Here is a 17,091-nt window from a genome sequence, read left to right on the forward strand (position 1 = left end):
TTTTTCAAGTGCAACATAATATGGTGGAAAAGAACCATTTCTTTTCCTGAACTCACGAATTGAGGGGGAGTTGAAAGACTTGTAATTTTTATCATCTGCTCTGTAATGCAAATCCTGTTCCGGTTGTAATAGTCTCTGGCCACGCAATACTATAGTTAAGTTTGTACAAAGCTTTGCACTTTAGTCCATTAATTTTAAGACATTGCCTATGCTTTTCATGCCTGTGGTCTGCCAGAATGAGTATATAGTACAGAAAATAGGCTGTAGTATATGAAACTGTATAGTGTGCAGATTAAAAAAGTGATAAGGGATAATTCGCTTATATCGTAATTGTATATATCCATAAGGAAGGTTAAAACTGCTTGTGTAATGCTCACTTTAATTTAGGATTGTTTCCTCTAATGGGGCTTGCATAAATCATTTTTTAAGATTGTAATCTCTTTGCTTCCATAACACTTAGCCACACAGCCCGGCTTTTCTGAATGTTAGAAGCGTTTAGTGCTAGTTACTGCTGTTAGATAAATAACGAATGATTCTTGTGTGTAGTTTTGTTTCCTTGTAATTTCTTCTCTTATTTACTGAAAATGGGCGAGCATTATCAATTGTCCTTGCCCTTTCACTTTCCCAGAACTGACTTCAGGGTTATCAGGTGATCTAAGGTATGCAACAGCCAAATGAGCTATCAGCAGCACTGCTGCTGTGCCATCCAATTTCCACAAGTATGGCCATCTAGCAGGTTACACAGGCCGGGCTTTGAGCCTTGAGTCCTGCTTTTTGGTGCCGATGAAAGCATCAGCTGAAATAGAGGAACGGGCTGTGGAATGGTTTAGTCAGTTCTGTCTCTTTTGCAGTGCCAGGCTTTACCTTGGTATATAGTAATATTTGGTGCTATTTTAAAAAATCATTTTAAAGATACTACTTAGTGAAAGATGGTGTTTGAGAAGGCTATATTCAGAGGAAAGCAGCACGTTGCGGCCCATCATCATTGCTGCAGACAGAAAGCAGTCCTAGCTTCACGTTAAATGTTGAGGTAGGCTATTGAATACAGTAGTGTTGACAAAATGATTATGGAATTATGAAAATAATTGTTTTTAGGTAGTCCGTGGTTGCTTTCCTACAACTCAGACAGCATTACTGGTCTTACTAAAGGAGTCTGTAGTCATTTGCACTTGCTTGCCAGTCCCCTGCATTTCAGGTTCTGATTGCTTGCATCCAGGTAATTTCTATGCAGCATTGTGCAAAACAGCTGATACTCCTATGTAACCAGAGCCAAGAAGAAGGAAGAATGATCTATGTAAAGATGGAACTTGATTTGAAGTTGCACAATGTATGGACAGTTTTTGATTTTTGTCTTCCCTCATCAGGACAGTTGCAAAGACTTATCCTCAGTCTCCTAAAAATGCCAAACAATATCCAGCTTCTCCTGTGAAGCATCGTGCCACTTCTAATCTCAACCAGGAAGCTCCTAAAAAGAAAGCAGATAAAGAGAAAGAAAATGCCAGTCATCAGAAATCCCCAGGAGCACACCCCGATGAGGCAGGCCAGGTGGCTTCTGAAAAGCACGTGCCTTCTGCAGGAAAGACTGAAAGCAGTGAAGGTGAGTTTTACTGCAAGAACACATTGCAAGGTATTGTGGGTCCACGGGGCGTTCAAACAGTGAAGAACTGTTCTTTTTGTGAAGGTACTTGGCTGTGGGTTTATGAGTAAGTGTAAAAGTACATGTTGGAAGCAGTAATGTATAGTTTTCACCAGGGTTACTAGTGTATGAAAAATGTCTGTTAACAAGAATACGAAAACGTTGCAATACAGGGATGCCCTTACCCGTCTCATATTCTATCTGCAGAAAATGCTGATGTATGCTTTGAAAAGCAAAGGTGGCATAACAGCGTGAACCTGGCCTGTTTTAGCCTCTGTGCCAGTGAGGAAGCACTGGGCCCTCTCTCAGTTCCCTGTCTGACTTTCCACCCTTGGTCTTCTTCCAGGGAAGATCACAGCAGGAACAACTGATGCAGAAGAAGCCTCAAAAATTCTAGCTGAAAAAAGACGACAGGCCCGACTGCAAAAAGAACAAGAAGAAAGGGAGAGACAGGAAAGAGAAGAACAGGAGAGGTATCACTGTTGATTTGTGAAAATTATTAGCTAATAATTTGACTTGTACCACTGAAGGTGCTTGAAACTGTGATGTTTTTAGAATCAAGGCAGAAGCTTACATTTAACTGTTAATTTATTTAAATTTGGATCCATAATTCATTAGTGTCTTTATGCAGTCCTTATAACTAGTGAAGTTAGAAAATAGCAATTTTGCCCCTTCAAGAAGCCTGAAGAAACTCACTCATCCAAATACTTCAGTTATGTCCACACTGCAACGTGCAGTACCTTGTAAAAACATCTGAGGCAGTTTTAAATGAGCTAGTTCATGTAGAAGAAATCATCATGTGGTAACTGTTTATGCCTTAAACTGCAAGGCTTGTATTCAAAAAAATTACCTGAAGTTCATCTCCCTGCCCAGTATGTAGGCACTTGAGGGCTTTAAGAGTGTGGGCACAATGAACATTGTTGTGTCTGAAGAGTGGATTTCTGGCTCTGTTCCTGGAGTAAGTTTTTGGGTTGTTCTCCATATTGGATGCTAGTTGCCTATGTCAACTAATCATGCCTTCCTTCCCTAATATTAAATCTCTAACTCTACATGTCTAAATGCAACTGTGTCTGTTCTTATTGAGAATGTTTGGGGAAAAAAAATCACTAGTGTCTGCCAGTTTGGCCCAACAGAAATACTTCCCAAATCCCCAGTATGCAGAGATAAGATAGTTCAGTTGTCAAAACAGCTCTTGAATGTGATGGTGAAGGAACATGCTGTCCTTGAGTGGGCCGGTGAACAGCACAGGTGGAATATTTAGACCCACTCTTTTGAGCATATCACTGTTCTGTGGATTTTGTTTGCTGCTACTGATCCAATGTGTTTATCTTCAGCTAAAATGAAAGACAGAAATATATGCTTGTTTATAGATACCAGTGTTCTGGGAGCTAAGTGAAGTACTGGAGAAGAGGGATGTCTTTTATTATTGAAGCTTACAGAACATTATTTCCTTATATTCCATTGGAAACTAGAATGGAAATGTGTTTTTTTCTTTAATCAAACCTGTTTTTAAAGGGAAATATAATTTCTATGAGATACTATATTTAATATATATATTATATTTAAGGTTGGAATAAAATTTTGATATTTTGGGCATGTGCTCAACCTCTTTCTTGCATTCTTGGTATTTTTCAAGAAAATGTCCACCGATGCAGAGTCAGTTAATGCTGATTGTATGCCATACATACCACAGGATTCATGCTAAACAAGATGAAACCTTTTAAACGTACTAATGTACATTTGCAGGCTTGAAAGAGAAGAACAGAAAAGAAAGGCAGAAGAAGAAAGACTTCGTCTTGAGGAGGAGGCTCGAAAGAAAGAGGAGGAAAGAAGACGTGAAGAAGAAGCAGCTAGAAAAAAGGCAGAAGAGGAAGCCAAGAGAAGAGCTGAGGAAGAACAAATGCTGAAAGAAAAGCAAGAAAAAGAGCTCCAGGCCAAAATTGAGAAACAGGTATAATCTCAAACACAGATATGTATACATATATTTATATATACATAGAAATAAAATATTTTATAGTATCCACTAATCATCCTGAAATAAATAATGGACCTATCATATTTCGCACATTTTGATTAGAGGGAAGAAGCGGAAATCAAAGCCCGTGAGGCAGCTGAACAACTTCGTCTTGAAAGGGAGCAAATCATGCAGCAAATTGAGCAAGAAAGACTGGAGCGGAAGAAGGTAGATATTTGTGTCTCATTTAAGATGCTTATTTCAGGTCTTGTTTAAATATATAACGCGGGAAGTACCCAGTAGAATCCAGAAATAACACTGGGGTGGGTAGGGGAAGATTACAGATTAGTATTTATGCTTAATTTAGTATTTGCTCCTTACAGGTTAGGGGAATGTCTGCATCAGCATATGGAACAAAGTGGAGTTGCCTGAGGCAAATGACTTTCTTCTAAGTAGTGAACAAACACAGAATTAGCCTCAACCCACAAAGTTAAATGCCTGAGACAAACAGGGAATGGCATGCCAAGGCAAATGTTGATTGCCACCCAACCCAGGACATCACAGACTATTGAGGAACATGAGTGACTTTGTTTTAAAACTTACTCAACAAAAGCTCTGTGTTCTTAATTGAGAAAGTTAATGGGATAAACAGGTTTCTTCCCACCTGGCTTGTCTCTGGTTACATTATGCAGAGGCAGCAGGGCTCTCTTCTGCAACTGTTTTTGCACAAGCAAGGCTGGAACTGCATAGCTTAGCTTTACATACAGCTCTGTGGCAAGAGAGAACAGCTGCAGAGCTGCTGAGCCTCTTTCTGGTTATAGAAGGCCTTCTTTCCATATATGTTATTCCAATATGTTATTTTTAACAGTTTACCACTGAGCTGGAGGCATGTTGCAGATTAGAATACCAAAGCAAAATGCCTTTACATCTGAAATAGTTTCCTTTCACAGTAGTGCAAAGAAACAGGGCTTGCTGGGAGTAGTCGATGTGTGGGTTTTTGTTATTTTTAATGAACAGAGAGGAAAAAAGAGGTTTTAGGGTAGCTCCTTGCACATTCCTAGCAAGAATAACTTCAGATGTTTCGTTTTACTCATTCATTCCAAAAACCCTAACTATTTTTAAAGCAACTATTTGGAAATAGGAAAAGTAACTAGATTAAAATAATAGCTGTTGTTTTAAAATAAATCTCTTTGTCCAAAGCTGAGCACAACTCAAAACTACAAACATCTTGTATTTAAAATGTCTGTCTGCCTATAAATTCCACCTAGTAAGAAAGTCCTGTTTTGTGAGCTCTGGTATGTGAAAGCCAGCTACCAGCTGTTTTCTATCTTTTATTTACTTTTCTTATTTATTCTCCCTTTTTCAGGAGAGGCAGGGATGAAGTCGTGAAACGACAACTTTTTTTTTATCTTCTTTTCTTCCTTTATCTCTTGTGTTAAATATTCTGCCTGCCTTCTCATACACCATTTTATTTTGATTTCTAGAGAATAGATGAAATAATGAAGAGAACAAGGAGGAGTGAAACACCAGAAATAAAGGTATGAAACTGTTTTTTCAGGATTTGTTTTGGTTTATAGCTCATGTGAAAATTAAACCCTAGCATTGTTCTATGATAGTAAGTATACTTAGGTATGCTCTACACCCAAATTTTAGTTGCATTTTAGAACTGGGAATGACTGTTACTGTTGTGCCACTGCAACAGAGACACAGCTTTATGCAAGTGTTGTAGATGTACCTCCTTGAATGCCTAGTGAGGTGGGAAGAACTCATCCCTTGCTGGTAGTACTGAATGCTGGAGCTGTAGTGTTTGCTGATATATCTTCTGCTTTGTATCAGCCAGTGAATTAGTTATTGAGCTCTCCATGTTAAGGCTACCAGGAATGTAGTTTTTGAGAACAAGGCAGGTGTGTGCAGCCAGAAAATTATGAACAGTTAAGTTTTCACTTAAAATGTAAACTTTCTACTAAGAAAACCGTTTGTTCAGTTACTTTCAGAGAATTTTTTTTTTAAGCCCAATATTAAAAGAAAAAATTTCTCTAATACTGTTGATGAACTTTGACCACCCCCTGACCCTGGGGGTACTCCCACAGGTTTGGAACACAATCAGTTCCATGAAGATTACACTACTTTGTCTAATACAGTTGATTTGTTACTTGATTACAGAAGGAAGAGCCAAAACTGGAGATACCATCAACTTTGAATGTGGAAAAGCAACCAAAAGTCCTTGTTCTCAACCAGCCAGGTGAGGCTTGCCATATTTTTATGACCTCTTTTAATAGCTATTTCTTTTCAGAGTTTTGCTCAGGCATAACACTGTGTATTAGCACAGGTTCTTTGCTTTTATCTCAAAAAGAATAGCTCGGTTTATGTCAGTTACAAGCGTTACAGACTGGGGACTCACCCTTGTTTAGCCACATAAGCAGAAGCAGAAGAAATTTTCTTCTCCATTTAGTATCTGACATAGCATTTCTGATCTGACATAGCATTTCTGTAAATGAGAAGTTCCAGTCTGCTAATTGGTTTGGCTGCTGCAACCTACGTTGGAGTTCTGTTGGTAAAAAAAAAAAAAAAAAAAAAAAAAAAAAAATTCAGCACGCAACCAAGCTTGCAAGCTTTTTATAGCATTGCTCAGAGTCTTGATGAAAATAAGATTTAATTTGACTTGGTGAAAACAACACGTATTTTTAAGAATTAATTTTAAAAAATATCTGTGGCATTTATCTATGTTTTGTTTACTTTCCTATGTTAAGGGCTTTTAGTAAATGGTGTAAAGATGATACATTCTCTTCCTGTTTCATTAAAAGATGTAACATAAAGCACAATTTTAGAGTGGAAAGGAGGATTGAAAGTACAGTGTGAGTCATAGATGAAACTGAATCCCTACTTCGTTGGCAGTCCTCCTTCCTACTCTGTAACTTAAAAGCATTTCTGATTTTTTTTTTTTTAAATTAATTAAATAAGATATTGCTACTGTCATAATTTCTAACCTTCTTTTGTAGAGATCAATGGACTGGCAACCTGCCTAAAAAATAAAAGCTTAGAAAGTGCTGCCTCTGTAGTCCCTTCCCAAGATGTAGTTGCTAATGGACTAAAGTCAGTTCCAGGACTTATTCAGCTGGAAGCTGTTGATGGGAAATCTAACAGCATGGAAGACTCAACAGATGAAGTTCAGTCTATGGACGTGAGGTACAGACCATACCTACAAATAGAAATTGTGAAATTCATATTAGACACATACAGTTTCCTGTATCATTTGCTAATACTTATTCCTTTACTTCTCACCTACTCCACAATGCATCGGGATAGTGGTGTCAGCTGTGGTGTATTCCACTTCTGACAAGATACAAATTGGTTGCTTCAGATGAGTCTGACCCTCATCTCACTCTCACATGTTTGTGGGTAGGGGAACTTCAAAACCTTTCTACCATTGTTGTATGGATTCCATACAAATTTTCCCAAACCTTTCAGATAGATCCCAGAACACCTTACTGTGAAAATAGCTACTATAGATATTATTCAGATGCCACCATTATTTTTTTATTTCTGTCAGGACTGTATAGCTATGATGCGTAAGCTTTTCTCTGTCCATACAAACAGAATAAAGTAAATTTATGAATTCAGAGTTTTAAGTACTGTATTGGAACAAGTCTATCAGAATGAGTAAGTAACTTCCTACGTATTAAATACTGTTGGATTTTGGTTGAAGGACTCAGGAAAGAAGGAAGTTGGTAATTTAAGGTTGTTATGAGAAAGCTAGCTCTGAATTTTAAACATGAAACTTTTATACTACATTTCATTAACCAACAAGGTAAATTAACCTCTCATACGGTTTATGTATTTCCAGTAAATCTGCATAAATACATAAGTGCCCTACTGGGCCAGACCAAAAGTCCACCTAAGCCATTGTTCTGTCTGAGCAAGTACGAATAGGAAAATCTAGTTAGGGAGAGCACCTGAGCCTAACCACTTCCTGCAATCCAATACCACACAGAAGTGTTATATTAGGGATGCTGGAGGGTAGAAATCTGCGTTGCCATGTTTAATATCCACAGATCAGTCTGTTCCTCATGGGTTTATCTAACTCTTTTTTCAACCTGCTGATATTTGCTTCCATGACCTCATCTGGCAGCAAATTCTACAGCTCAGTCCCACTGAGGTAAATTATATTCTTTGATCTGTGTTAAACCCAGTCTCTTACCAGTATCATTGAGCACCACCTGGATTTGGTGTTACTGAATCTGATTCACAAAAGTTCTGCCTTTTCTTCTCTAAACTGAAAGGTACTTGCCGTTGTAGTCTCTGTAAAGCATCAGCTGATTGCAACGCTTCTTAAATTAAATTCTGGCGTTTCTATGTCTGAACTATGTCGCAAAGTATTAAGAAATACCTTTTTACTTAAATTGTGAAGTGTGAGTGCTTTAAGTAAGTACTTGCAGGAGTAGGACAATAATTTGCGAGATGCAATTAATATTTAGGTAATGGAAGGGTGCAGGCGCAGAAATGAGCGGTCAGTAAATTCAGTTCAGTAAACTACCAGAAATGTGTTTTTTAGGGATGAATGTTCATGTCCCACAGGTACCACAAACCTTAATCTTTAAGGAATATAAATTGTGTGACCTTTCTTCCTGAACAGGATAATCTCTCTTTGTTTGGGTTGGGACATACTCTAGGTAAAGGCTTACTGCAGCTGGCCCTAAGATAAGTAGTAGGTTTTAGATGGTCAGAAGATTAATTTGTTGCTTAATGAAAATTTACACAGCTGTTATTCTGCATCATCTTTTCATATATCTTTTCTATAGCCCGGTTTCAAAAGAAGAACTTATCTCTATCCCTGAATATTCACCCATGAATGAACTCATGCCCGGTGTTTCTTTGGACCAAAATGGGACAAGTAATGCCAAGGCTCTTGAAGATCTCTTGGATTTCACAGGCCAAGCTACTTACTCCAAGACGTCCAGTGATACCATTAGCCTAGATGACTGTAACAAAAACTTGATTGAGGGGTTTAACAGCCCAGGACAGGAAAATACACTTAATTCCATCTGTTGACAGCCTCGCTTTTCAGCAGAACAAGAAAAGGTACAGTATTGTGATAAACAACTTAGATGTGATAAATTGCTGTGATTACTTATGAGCTTCCCAGAAGATAGAGCAGTTGTAAACACCAGCTTTCTTCCTCTCTTCACATATGGTCTCTTAGATATTTAAATGTAGCACAATCTTTCACATTTGCAGCTCTTTTTAAATGGGCATTATATGTAAACTGCATGTATCATAGCAACTGAAAGTATCTGGTACATTGAAACATTTCCTTTTTCCATTCAGAATGTAGTGAGAAGAGAGCTGCTCATTTTCGACATTAATAAAATACCTTTCCTGTAAGTCTTCGGAGCACATTAGCATAAAGAAAACAGTTAAAAGTGGGGCCAACCTAGAAAATAGTAGTTATTGTTGCTGCTTGCTTTTTTCTGCTGCTGTAAAGACTTGCAGCATGATGTTGAATCGCTTATCCTGGAAAGCTGACAAACCATGTGGGGGGAAAAAATGGTGGGCTTTAATGACAATTTAAAAGTACATTTCCACAGCTAATTTTATTAAGAGTGTATTCTAAATTACAGAACTGAGGTCATGTAACTGGCATAGCTGACTTGGTTTTCTTCTCTTGTTTTTTAATTGACAGAGGTAGCGATCTGTGGAGGATATATATCCCTGTGATGCTACTGACGATAAAATATGAGCTTGTCACTTGGAAAAGCTTCTGCAGCCCTTGAACACTGGATTTCAAATAATCGGAGCTGAATATAACTTTGTCTTCCCAGGGAATATGTTGAATAACTGTCTGCTTTTGGTGGCAAACAGCGATCTAGAACCTGGACGGTTTCAGGGAAGACTATGCATTAGAATCTGAGCTTTAGCTGCTAGTAAAGCACTTAAAATTTCCTTTAATTTAAAATCCATCTGAACACTTCACTGTGATTTTTACTTGTGCATTTTATTTTAAAATCATTCTTCCTTAATTTTATCATACATCTATTTAGAAGTCTTTTTCTTGTAAATAGTGAAGAAATTTGCCCACGGTGCATTGAAATGAAATAATATACTGTACTTTAGTTTTGTGCCTGTCTTTTTTTTGTTTTTAAGAAGGAATTATTGGCAACATTTATGCAGGTGTATGATTCAAAACTCTAAGTGAAAAGGCTTGAAAAATACAGAATTACTGGAATTGTAAGAGCCTTCTTACTGACTGTGGAGTGTGGAAGTTATCACGTTGCGGTTATGTTGGCAGTTTTAGTCACTAGTGGCACTTATTGGTCAATACTTATAGTCCTGGAGCGACTATCAGTTGTGTTTAAAAACATACTTGTGTAACACCTGTGAACGACGTAGGCAAAATGCCTAGTATAATCCCTTAATACATATAGTATAACTGTAGTAGATGCAAATGAGTATGTCAGGGGGCAGATAACATGTTAACCTTTGAGGATGCGGACACTTGATAAATACCAGCAGGCTTGCTGTCATGTGGAGAAGTATTTTGTCTTCCTTAGAGGCTCAACAAAACAAGGTACAGTCAGCAGCAAAAGAATATTCAAACATTGCAGCAGAAATACCAAGGCTGGGAGACACATGGTGAACACTGCTAGCCTACTTAATATCCTATAAGCATCTGTATGGAAGAATTCACATCAAGATGTATAATGTGTAGACGTTACATGCCATACAGCGTTTATTTCTCTTGGTAAACTATGATAACTTTATGCTAGACTATGTGCTGCTTTGAGGACACTTTTGTCCAGTTCCTTATAAAAATAAATTATAAATACATCTCACTTTGGAAACTAACATAAAAAGAAGTGAAAACTTGGGTTTTGTTTTGTTTTTTTATGTGCAAGGGAGTTCAAAATGTAGCTTGAGCTCAATTGTAGACCCATTCTTGTGCTCTTTAAAGCCAGCAGTGGGGATGTAACCAATGAAATTATGTGCGATGTATACAGGAAGCATACCTACAGCAATCCAGCTATTTATGTTGGTGTACTTCAGAAAAATAATTTCTTTTGACTGTGCAGTAAGCTGTAGCATGGTACTGTGTCTTCCAATTTAGTCCTACATTTATTTCTTAAACAATAAACAAACAAAACCATTTGGTTTGCTGTGATACATTGTATTTGACAAATGTCACATGATATTTTATGGTGTCATTGTATAACCTGTAGATTTCTTTATTTGCATGACATGTATAGCATGTATAAAGGTGAAATACATTTTCATTTACGAATTTAACTTTTGTTTCTTAGCTTTCTTTTAATCCTTGCAAAAAATAAGGCTAATTTAAAAATACCTACATGTTAATTTGTGCTGAGATGTTCACAGGCTTCTTCAGAAATAGTAAATGAAGGAGTTTTCAGAGCCTTAAAACATTTCACCATTGTTTCCTTTGCCATACACTAACTTGCTTTCTGAGGTCTTGCCAGTACATAGAATAAATGTAGGCCAGTGGTAGAAAAGCCATAAGGTAAGGGCTTCCAAACTATGGTACCCGAAGTGCTAGTGACGGCATACAAACCAGTGTGAGGCCTCAGCTCTGGGGTATTACCTGGCAAAGAAAATGAGGAAAAGAGAACTTGAGCCATGGCCAGTAGACACTGTTCTGCTGAGTGTGTGAGATGTGTTCTGTAACGGTACCTGTAACGTAAATGCTCAGCTTCTCTCCAAGCTAAATGCACATGCTGCTACCTGGAAAGCAACTTGCTTGGAGTTGCAGTATTAATGTTCTTTGAATTCTAGTGAAATATGGGGGAAAACCTTCTGCAAATACATTTTTAAAAATCATAACTTTGGTGAAAATTAAAAAAAATAGAAATTTTACTTTATAATGAAGTATATTAATATTTTCCATAGTGACAGTTCATCTTGCTCTTATTAACTCTTGAATCATTCATGTGATCTGTCCACTCAGTTGTTTACTAGGATTAAAGGACATATGGTAGGTCCGTAGTTATAAAGAAAGGCCATGTGTATTTTCTTTTATATCTGCTTTCAAATGAAACCTTAAAGAATCGTTTGAACATCTGGAACAAGTACTGTTAGTTGAGGGGTTAAATTGCTCCCACCTTTTGCTTTAGACGATACAAATCCTTTGTATCAATATTAATATTTGCTGCTGTAATTCAAATCTGCCCAGAGAGCTTTATTTTTAATTTGTTGGTGGCCTTGGAACTGTGGTGAAAGATCACTAGTGATTCATCCATGTCCTTTGTAGAGTTTTGCTGCTGTAAAGCATTTGAGGATCAAGCTGTAAGAAGCAGCAAGAAAAAAGACCAGAGCAATGATCCTTAAACGGATTTTCATGAATGGATGAAAGGATTTTTTTCAGTATACTTTTATTAAAGTGATTTGCAAAACAGGAATGAGTGTCAGAGAACAACTGAAACAGAACTCAGACTAAAACACTAAAAGCACATTACTAAAATGAAAAAATAAGTTGTTAACAAAGTTAGGCTGGCACGTAATATTTGCTAGTAATGTGTAGAGCTAATACAGCATGATGAAATAACGCAAATGTAGCCTATCTCAGGCACCAAGAAGAATCTGACACTGCTACTGTCTTTTCCCAGATTTATTTTCAATAACTACTATAACTATTAAAGCATAAATAAAGGTAAGGTAATTGGGCATTGCAGTAACTCCCTGATTAGGATGAGTATTTTCCTTGGTACTGCTCTGGGAAACAACACCCAAAGCTTGTCTCAGGCCTCGGCAAAGGCCTCGAGCAGCCCTCCTGGCCTCCACCTGTGTTCACTTCAAAATGAAGCAGCATCGGTGGTGGGCGGATCCGGACCCCGAGGCTGCATTTTCATCTAGCGATACTGGGCTAGGAGTGGGGGAATCATCCGCTCTCCTGTAATTGTACAGATTATAAGTCTGGAGAAAGCAACAGGAATAGCACAGACTGCTACTCTGGCTGGCGGGATGTTGGTCTTCCCTTTGCCACCTCTCAAAAAGCAACTCTTTGCTCGTTAGCTCCCAGCCTTGTTAGCTGTATGTAGCTTCTTCGGGTGGCTGGCCACTCCAGGCACCCCTGCCGCCACCAGGCTTGTACTTCAGGCCTCAGCACTGCAGCCCTTTTGCTTCTCCACAACCCCACGTGCCCGAGGTGGTGTGGCAGCCTTTGATCTGCCGTGGCTGGTCAGAGGGGGGAGCATGGGATGCCAGGGCAGCTCTGGAGCTGCGAAGCAGCCTGGAAGCCCCCAGCAGATGTACTTCCACAAAGGGCTTAAGCTGCGGTCCCTTCCCATCTCAGCCAAAGCCCTTCCAAACCCAAAACGTGAAATATATCCCTAGCAGGTACCTTCTCATTAAGCTGACTGACATCCAGAAGGCGCTCTGTGCTCTCAGGACAGCAGGTGAGACCACTGAGCAGATGCCCCTGTGGTGAAGGGACCCTGGTCTCTTCCAGTGGTGTTTGCTGAGCAGGGTTTGCCAGTAGCACCTCTAAGGTCACTCCTGTGACTACCTGCTTGTTCCTTACCTGTAGAAAGGGTATTAAAATGCAAGCAGTTTCATACTCAGGAGCCAGTGATTTACTCTGTGAGGTCTATTTCTTGTTTTCTTTAAGCCACTGCCCAAATGCTGCACTGGAAAAACAAGCAAAACTGTCATTTAAGCAGCACATAAACTAATTGGTGGGGACATGCCACTTGACATGCTATAGCGATGTGTGGGACTTCGTCCTTACCTCTCCCTTCTCCCTCCCTCTGCAAGAACAATGCAGAGACTGAAAAGCTGTCTATCTCTGCTCTCGTTTTAGAGGAATGCTGCTCAAGCTGTTGGTTGCCTCCAAAACCAACGTGAAGAGTGGTTGTTGACCTCTGCTGCCTATATAAATGTCGGTTACCTGACACTTTGGGACACTGATTTGCAGCGTTAATACTATGTTTTGAATAATGTATTACTGCTGGGCCACTATGCCAGAACCTGGAGAATGTGTATTGTGGTTGCATTTATTTATTTTTTAATCTTAAGAGAAACAGCTTTTAGGTTCATTCACTTTCCAGAATATATACATATATATACATACACTTAAAAATAATCTGAACCTTGAGATATTAAAATGCATTTTTGTTATGCTTTTAGTGGCAGCAATATCAGTGCAGGACACTGCAAGCCACAATGTTCTTCTCTCCCCAGTTCTTTATCCCATCATTTATCTTACCGTTATCATCTCTCACAGATGAAAATTAGGTGCTGTTGTTCACTCAGTCGGCCAATTTAACTCATCTATTGTAGCAACATGTTAAGTGTAAAAGCCCTTAAAATTGCAGGCAGAAACAGTAAGAGGAAGGATGCTTAAGCTTTTAAAATAATTACCTAAAATACAAGAAAATGGTTTCTTGACCGCCTAAGTAATTTTTGACTCTTGTTTTCGTCTCAGTTACCTTGTTCATTCTCCAGCTTGTAGTACTAAAGTATAATAACACAGTTTATAGTATTTCCAATGATTCAAGACTGAGATAGTAATGTTTTTGAACTAGTGGGCTGCATGATTACTTGGCGCTTGCAATTCTCAGGATAAAAATAAATGCTCTGGAAACTAGTGCGTGGTGTTCACTTGGGAGCTTTACAAAAATAGAAGTGTATCCCTCCTGAAATCAAGCCTTAATGATTTCCAGAGAAGAAAACAACTATTATTCAGGAGAGATTCAATGAATAGAAAGAAAAGGTAAGCAATGTGCTGTTCTCTATGAAGTCCTTGCTCTAAGATTTTAAAATAGTTACGTAAATAACTCAAACCACAAGCTATGCATTATCACCTGCATCTTCTAGCATCACTTGAAGTCAGTGGCAATTGTAGGTGATTGACACTGTACAGGAGTGGGCCCGAGAACCTTAAATTACATAGCTGGAGAAAAAATGTGATGGGTATGAAATATGTTCACAATCAAGAAAATTACTCTGGCAGTATTTCCTCATTTTTTGTATAAATAACAGCTACACTCACCAAATTCAGTACATGAGCAGCACAGTAAGCAGTACCAGGGTAATATCTATGACAACACGATATTATGTTCACTCCTCCCTTTTCAGAATAACCTCTCTTTTAAAATACAGATGGCAACATTGTCTGAAATATCATTATTAGCATGGTAAACATGCAGAGCTATGAAGGTCTAATACCAATAAGTACTGTGGAGTTACTCCTGATTTTCCTGCTGCAAGATCTCAGACAAGGAAGTTTTCACTCTCGTTTTTCTTTTCATAAACCTCTTATCAGTTCAAACAAATAAACGCTAGAGAATACAAATTCTTGTGGTCGCCTGCTGGAAGCAGTTCTCCAGTTTCCTGGACAAAGACCGTCCACACCATCGCTGGCAGAGAGACAAAAGATCAGAGTTTTTTTGGAGACTGACTATCTGCAGTAGTGCGTCTGAGACAGCAACGAGGCTCCGCTGTCACAGGCAATGAATCCACACAGGCCTGGCTGGACGGGATAAAACCTCCCTAGCTGAAGACTGCGTCAGCATTTCTTTCCTTCCGGCAAGCAAGTTGCATTTCTGACCTAAATTTTTAAGAGGTTAGCTTATGTTTTGGGGCTGAAAGTGCCCCGTAGCAAACGAAACTGTTGGTGGCTTTAGTGAGTGAGTTGGTGGAAGGCGGGAGGGGGAAGAGGGATGGCTGAAGGTCCTGTCGCTGAAGAACGCCAGGATGCTGTGCGCATGTTTACAAGTGATTATCATTAAAATTACTGAGAGAGGTGAGTATGGGTAGTGCCACAACCTCCTGTCAAGCTGTACTGTTAGAAACCGCTCCCTGCTCAAACTTCCCATCCGGCTGCTTCACCAGAGGGGCTCCTCAGCCTGCCTCCTTCCTGGGCCCTGCGCCTCAGCGGCCTCCCCAGGCCCGTCGGCAGCCGACACAGGGACGCTAAGCCTAGTTCAAAGCCACTGTCTGTAAGGTTTTGTTACCTGCACTTGTGTCACGCGTCGGTATTAATTCATGCACAGCAATTGTTTTCACTGCTAAGTTGCAAAAATCCAGCCAGGTTTACGCAGGCCGCACGCCTTGCGGCAACGGCGAAGCTTCTGCGTGTCGTTACAGGAAAGTCGCGAGGACCTTGTAAATAAAACACGCAGGCATCCGTATGTCACGGGGCTGCAGCCTCGCTACAGGCTCTCTTTAAAGAGTAATTTGGTGATACTATCAGAGCCCTGGCGTGCAGCCAGTCAGCCTCTCGCCTTCCTTCAGGTTTTAATTAAACGATGGCTTTGCAGCTTTCTGTAAGTTTCAGAGCTAAATAATGCGGGGCTTATTTCCTCAATTAAAGAGGGAATTGTTATCTGTTGCTCTGAGCCTCGACTGAAAAAAAATACCACTGTTCTCCAGAAAGCTGTTGAACAAAGCTCTTACAACACCACATCTGGTCTTTTACTTTATTCTGGACCAAATTCTTGTCTGGATGAGGTGTTTCAGATTTAAAGTTATTTTGACAAGTAACCTCAGGAGTTGACCTAAGCACCAGTATCTCAGTTTTTTATGAAGACAAACAGCTGACACTCCTTCGCTGGGAGCTTGGAGGTTTAGCTAATTTTATTCCACTCAATGACAGAAATCCTATTTTTTTTATTATTAGAAGAAGTGAATGTGTTGTGTGTCTGCAAAGACTTAGGCAGCTTACTCTTTTTTCTCTTTTTTTTTTTTTCAAGGCAGCAGACGTGCTTTGTGGTTTGGCAAAAATATTTTGGTGTAGCTCAAAGACAAGAAGGAATGTTTGTGCTGAGGGACGGGTAGGTGAGAAGTGAAAAAGAAAACATAAACATGAAACTGCTCTAAAAGCGGAGATCAAAGTTAAAGAGGCCACGCAAGTCTTATCAGGAGGCATAATAAAACAGTGAAGTACAAACTAAAGATTTCCCTTTAAATATTAAGAGAGGTTGGCCACTAAATCCATCATTACAGTTCCTGATGGTGGATCTTCCCTTTGCAGATGTTTGCTGCAGCAGATCCTCTCTCACTGCTCCGATGTGCTGTTTCTCCTTCAGGTATAACCATCTGCAGGCTCTGTCTACACACACCAAAATGAACTGTGTAAGGCAACCAAACTAACCCGCTCCCTACAAAGTGCTTTTAATTTCATTTATCTAGTCCACCTTGGCGGAGAGCAGGTATGCAGAAATGGTGGCAGTGGTGGTGAGCCTGGCAGCATGGGAAAGCCCAGGCTTCTGGACCTGACCCTCCAAGGATTGAGGAAAGTTTTATTTCTGCATTTTTTTTTTTTCTAAATTAACATAGCATTCAGCAAAGTTTGGCTCCAATAGTAAAGTTTTATGTGGAAAACAAAATGCCTGCTTGTAAGAACAGATAGGTAAAGTCTATCTACTATCTCTTGACGGTTTCTGCTTTCAAATTCTAGCTTACTTCCATCCGTAATTTCCAAGTATTTAGCATGCAAACCACAGCCGTACTGTTTCCAAAGGGAATGTTTACTAAATTAAACATTAAAGGA

General features: G+C 39.2%; 1 protein-coding gene across 2 annotated transcripts in view; it reads left to right on the plus strand.

Moving 5' to 3' along the window:
- The window catches only part of MAP7D2 (MAP7 domain containing 2), a 78,119-nt gene extending 67,256 nt beyond the window's left edge, over positions 1-10,863 (plus strand). For both annotated transcript variants that reach the window (XM_050712496.1, XM_050712486.1), the window contains 9 exons: positions 1,365-1,597; positions 1,983-2,109; positions 3,383-3,587; positions 3,714-3,818; positions 5,075-5,128; positions 5,754-5,832; positions 6,590-6,776; positions 8,390-8,669; positions 9,271-10,863. In XM_050712496.1, coding sequence (XP_050568453.1) covers positions 1,365-1,597; positions 1,983-2,109; positions 3,383-3,587; positions 3,714-3,818; positions 5,075-5,128; positions 5,754-5,832; positions 6,590-6,776; positions 8,390-8,639 — 1,240 coding nt within the window. In that variant the 3' untranslated portion in view covers positions 8,640-8,669; positions 9,271-10,863. The remainder of the gene's footprint in view (positions 1-1,364; positions 1,598-1,982; positions 2,110-3,382; positions 3,588-3,713; positions 3,819-5,074; positions 5,129-5,753; positions 5,833-6,589; positions 6,777-8,389; positions 8,670-9,270) is intronic.
- Positions 10,864-17,091: the final 6,228 nt, after the last annotated feature.

This window comes from Cygnus atratus, chromosome 1 (assembly GCF_013377495.2).
Source record: "Cygnus atratus isolate AKBS03 ecotype Queensland, Australia chromosome 1, CAtr_DNAZoo_HiC_assembly, whole genome shotgun sequence".
Lineage (NCBI taxonomy): Eukaryota > Metazoa > Chordata > Aves > Anseriformes > Anatidae > Cygnus > Cygnus atratus.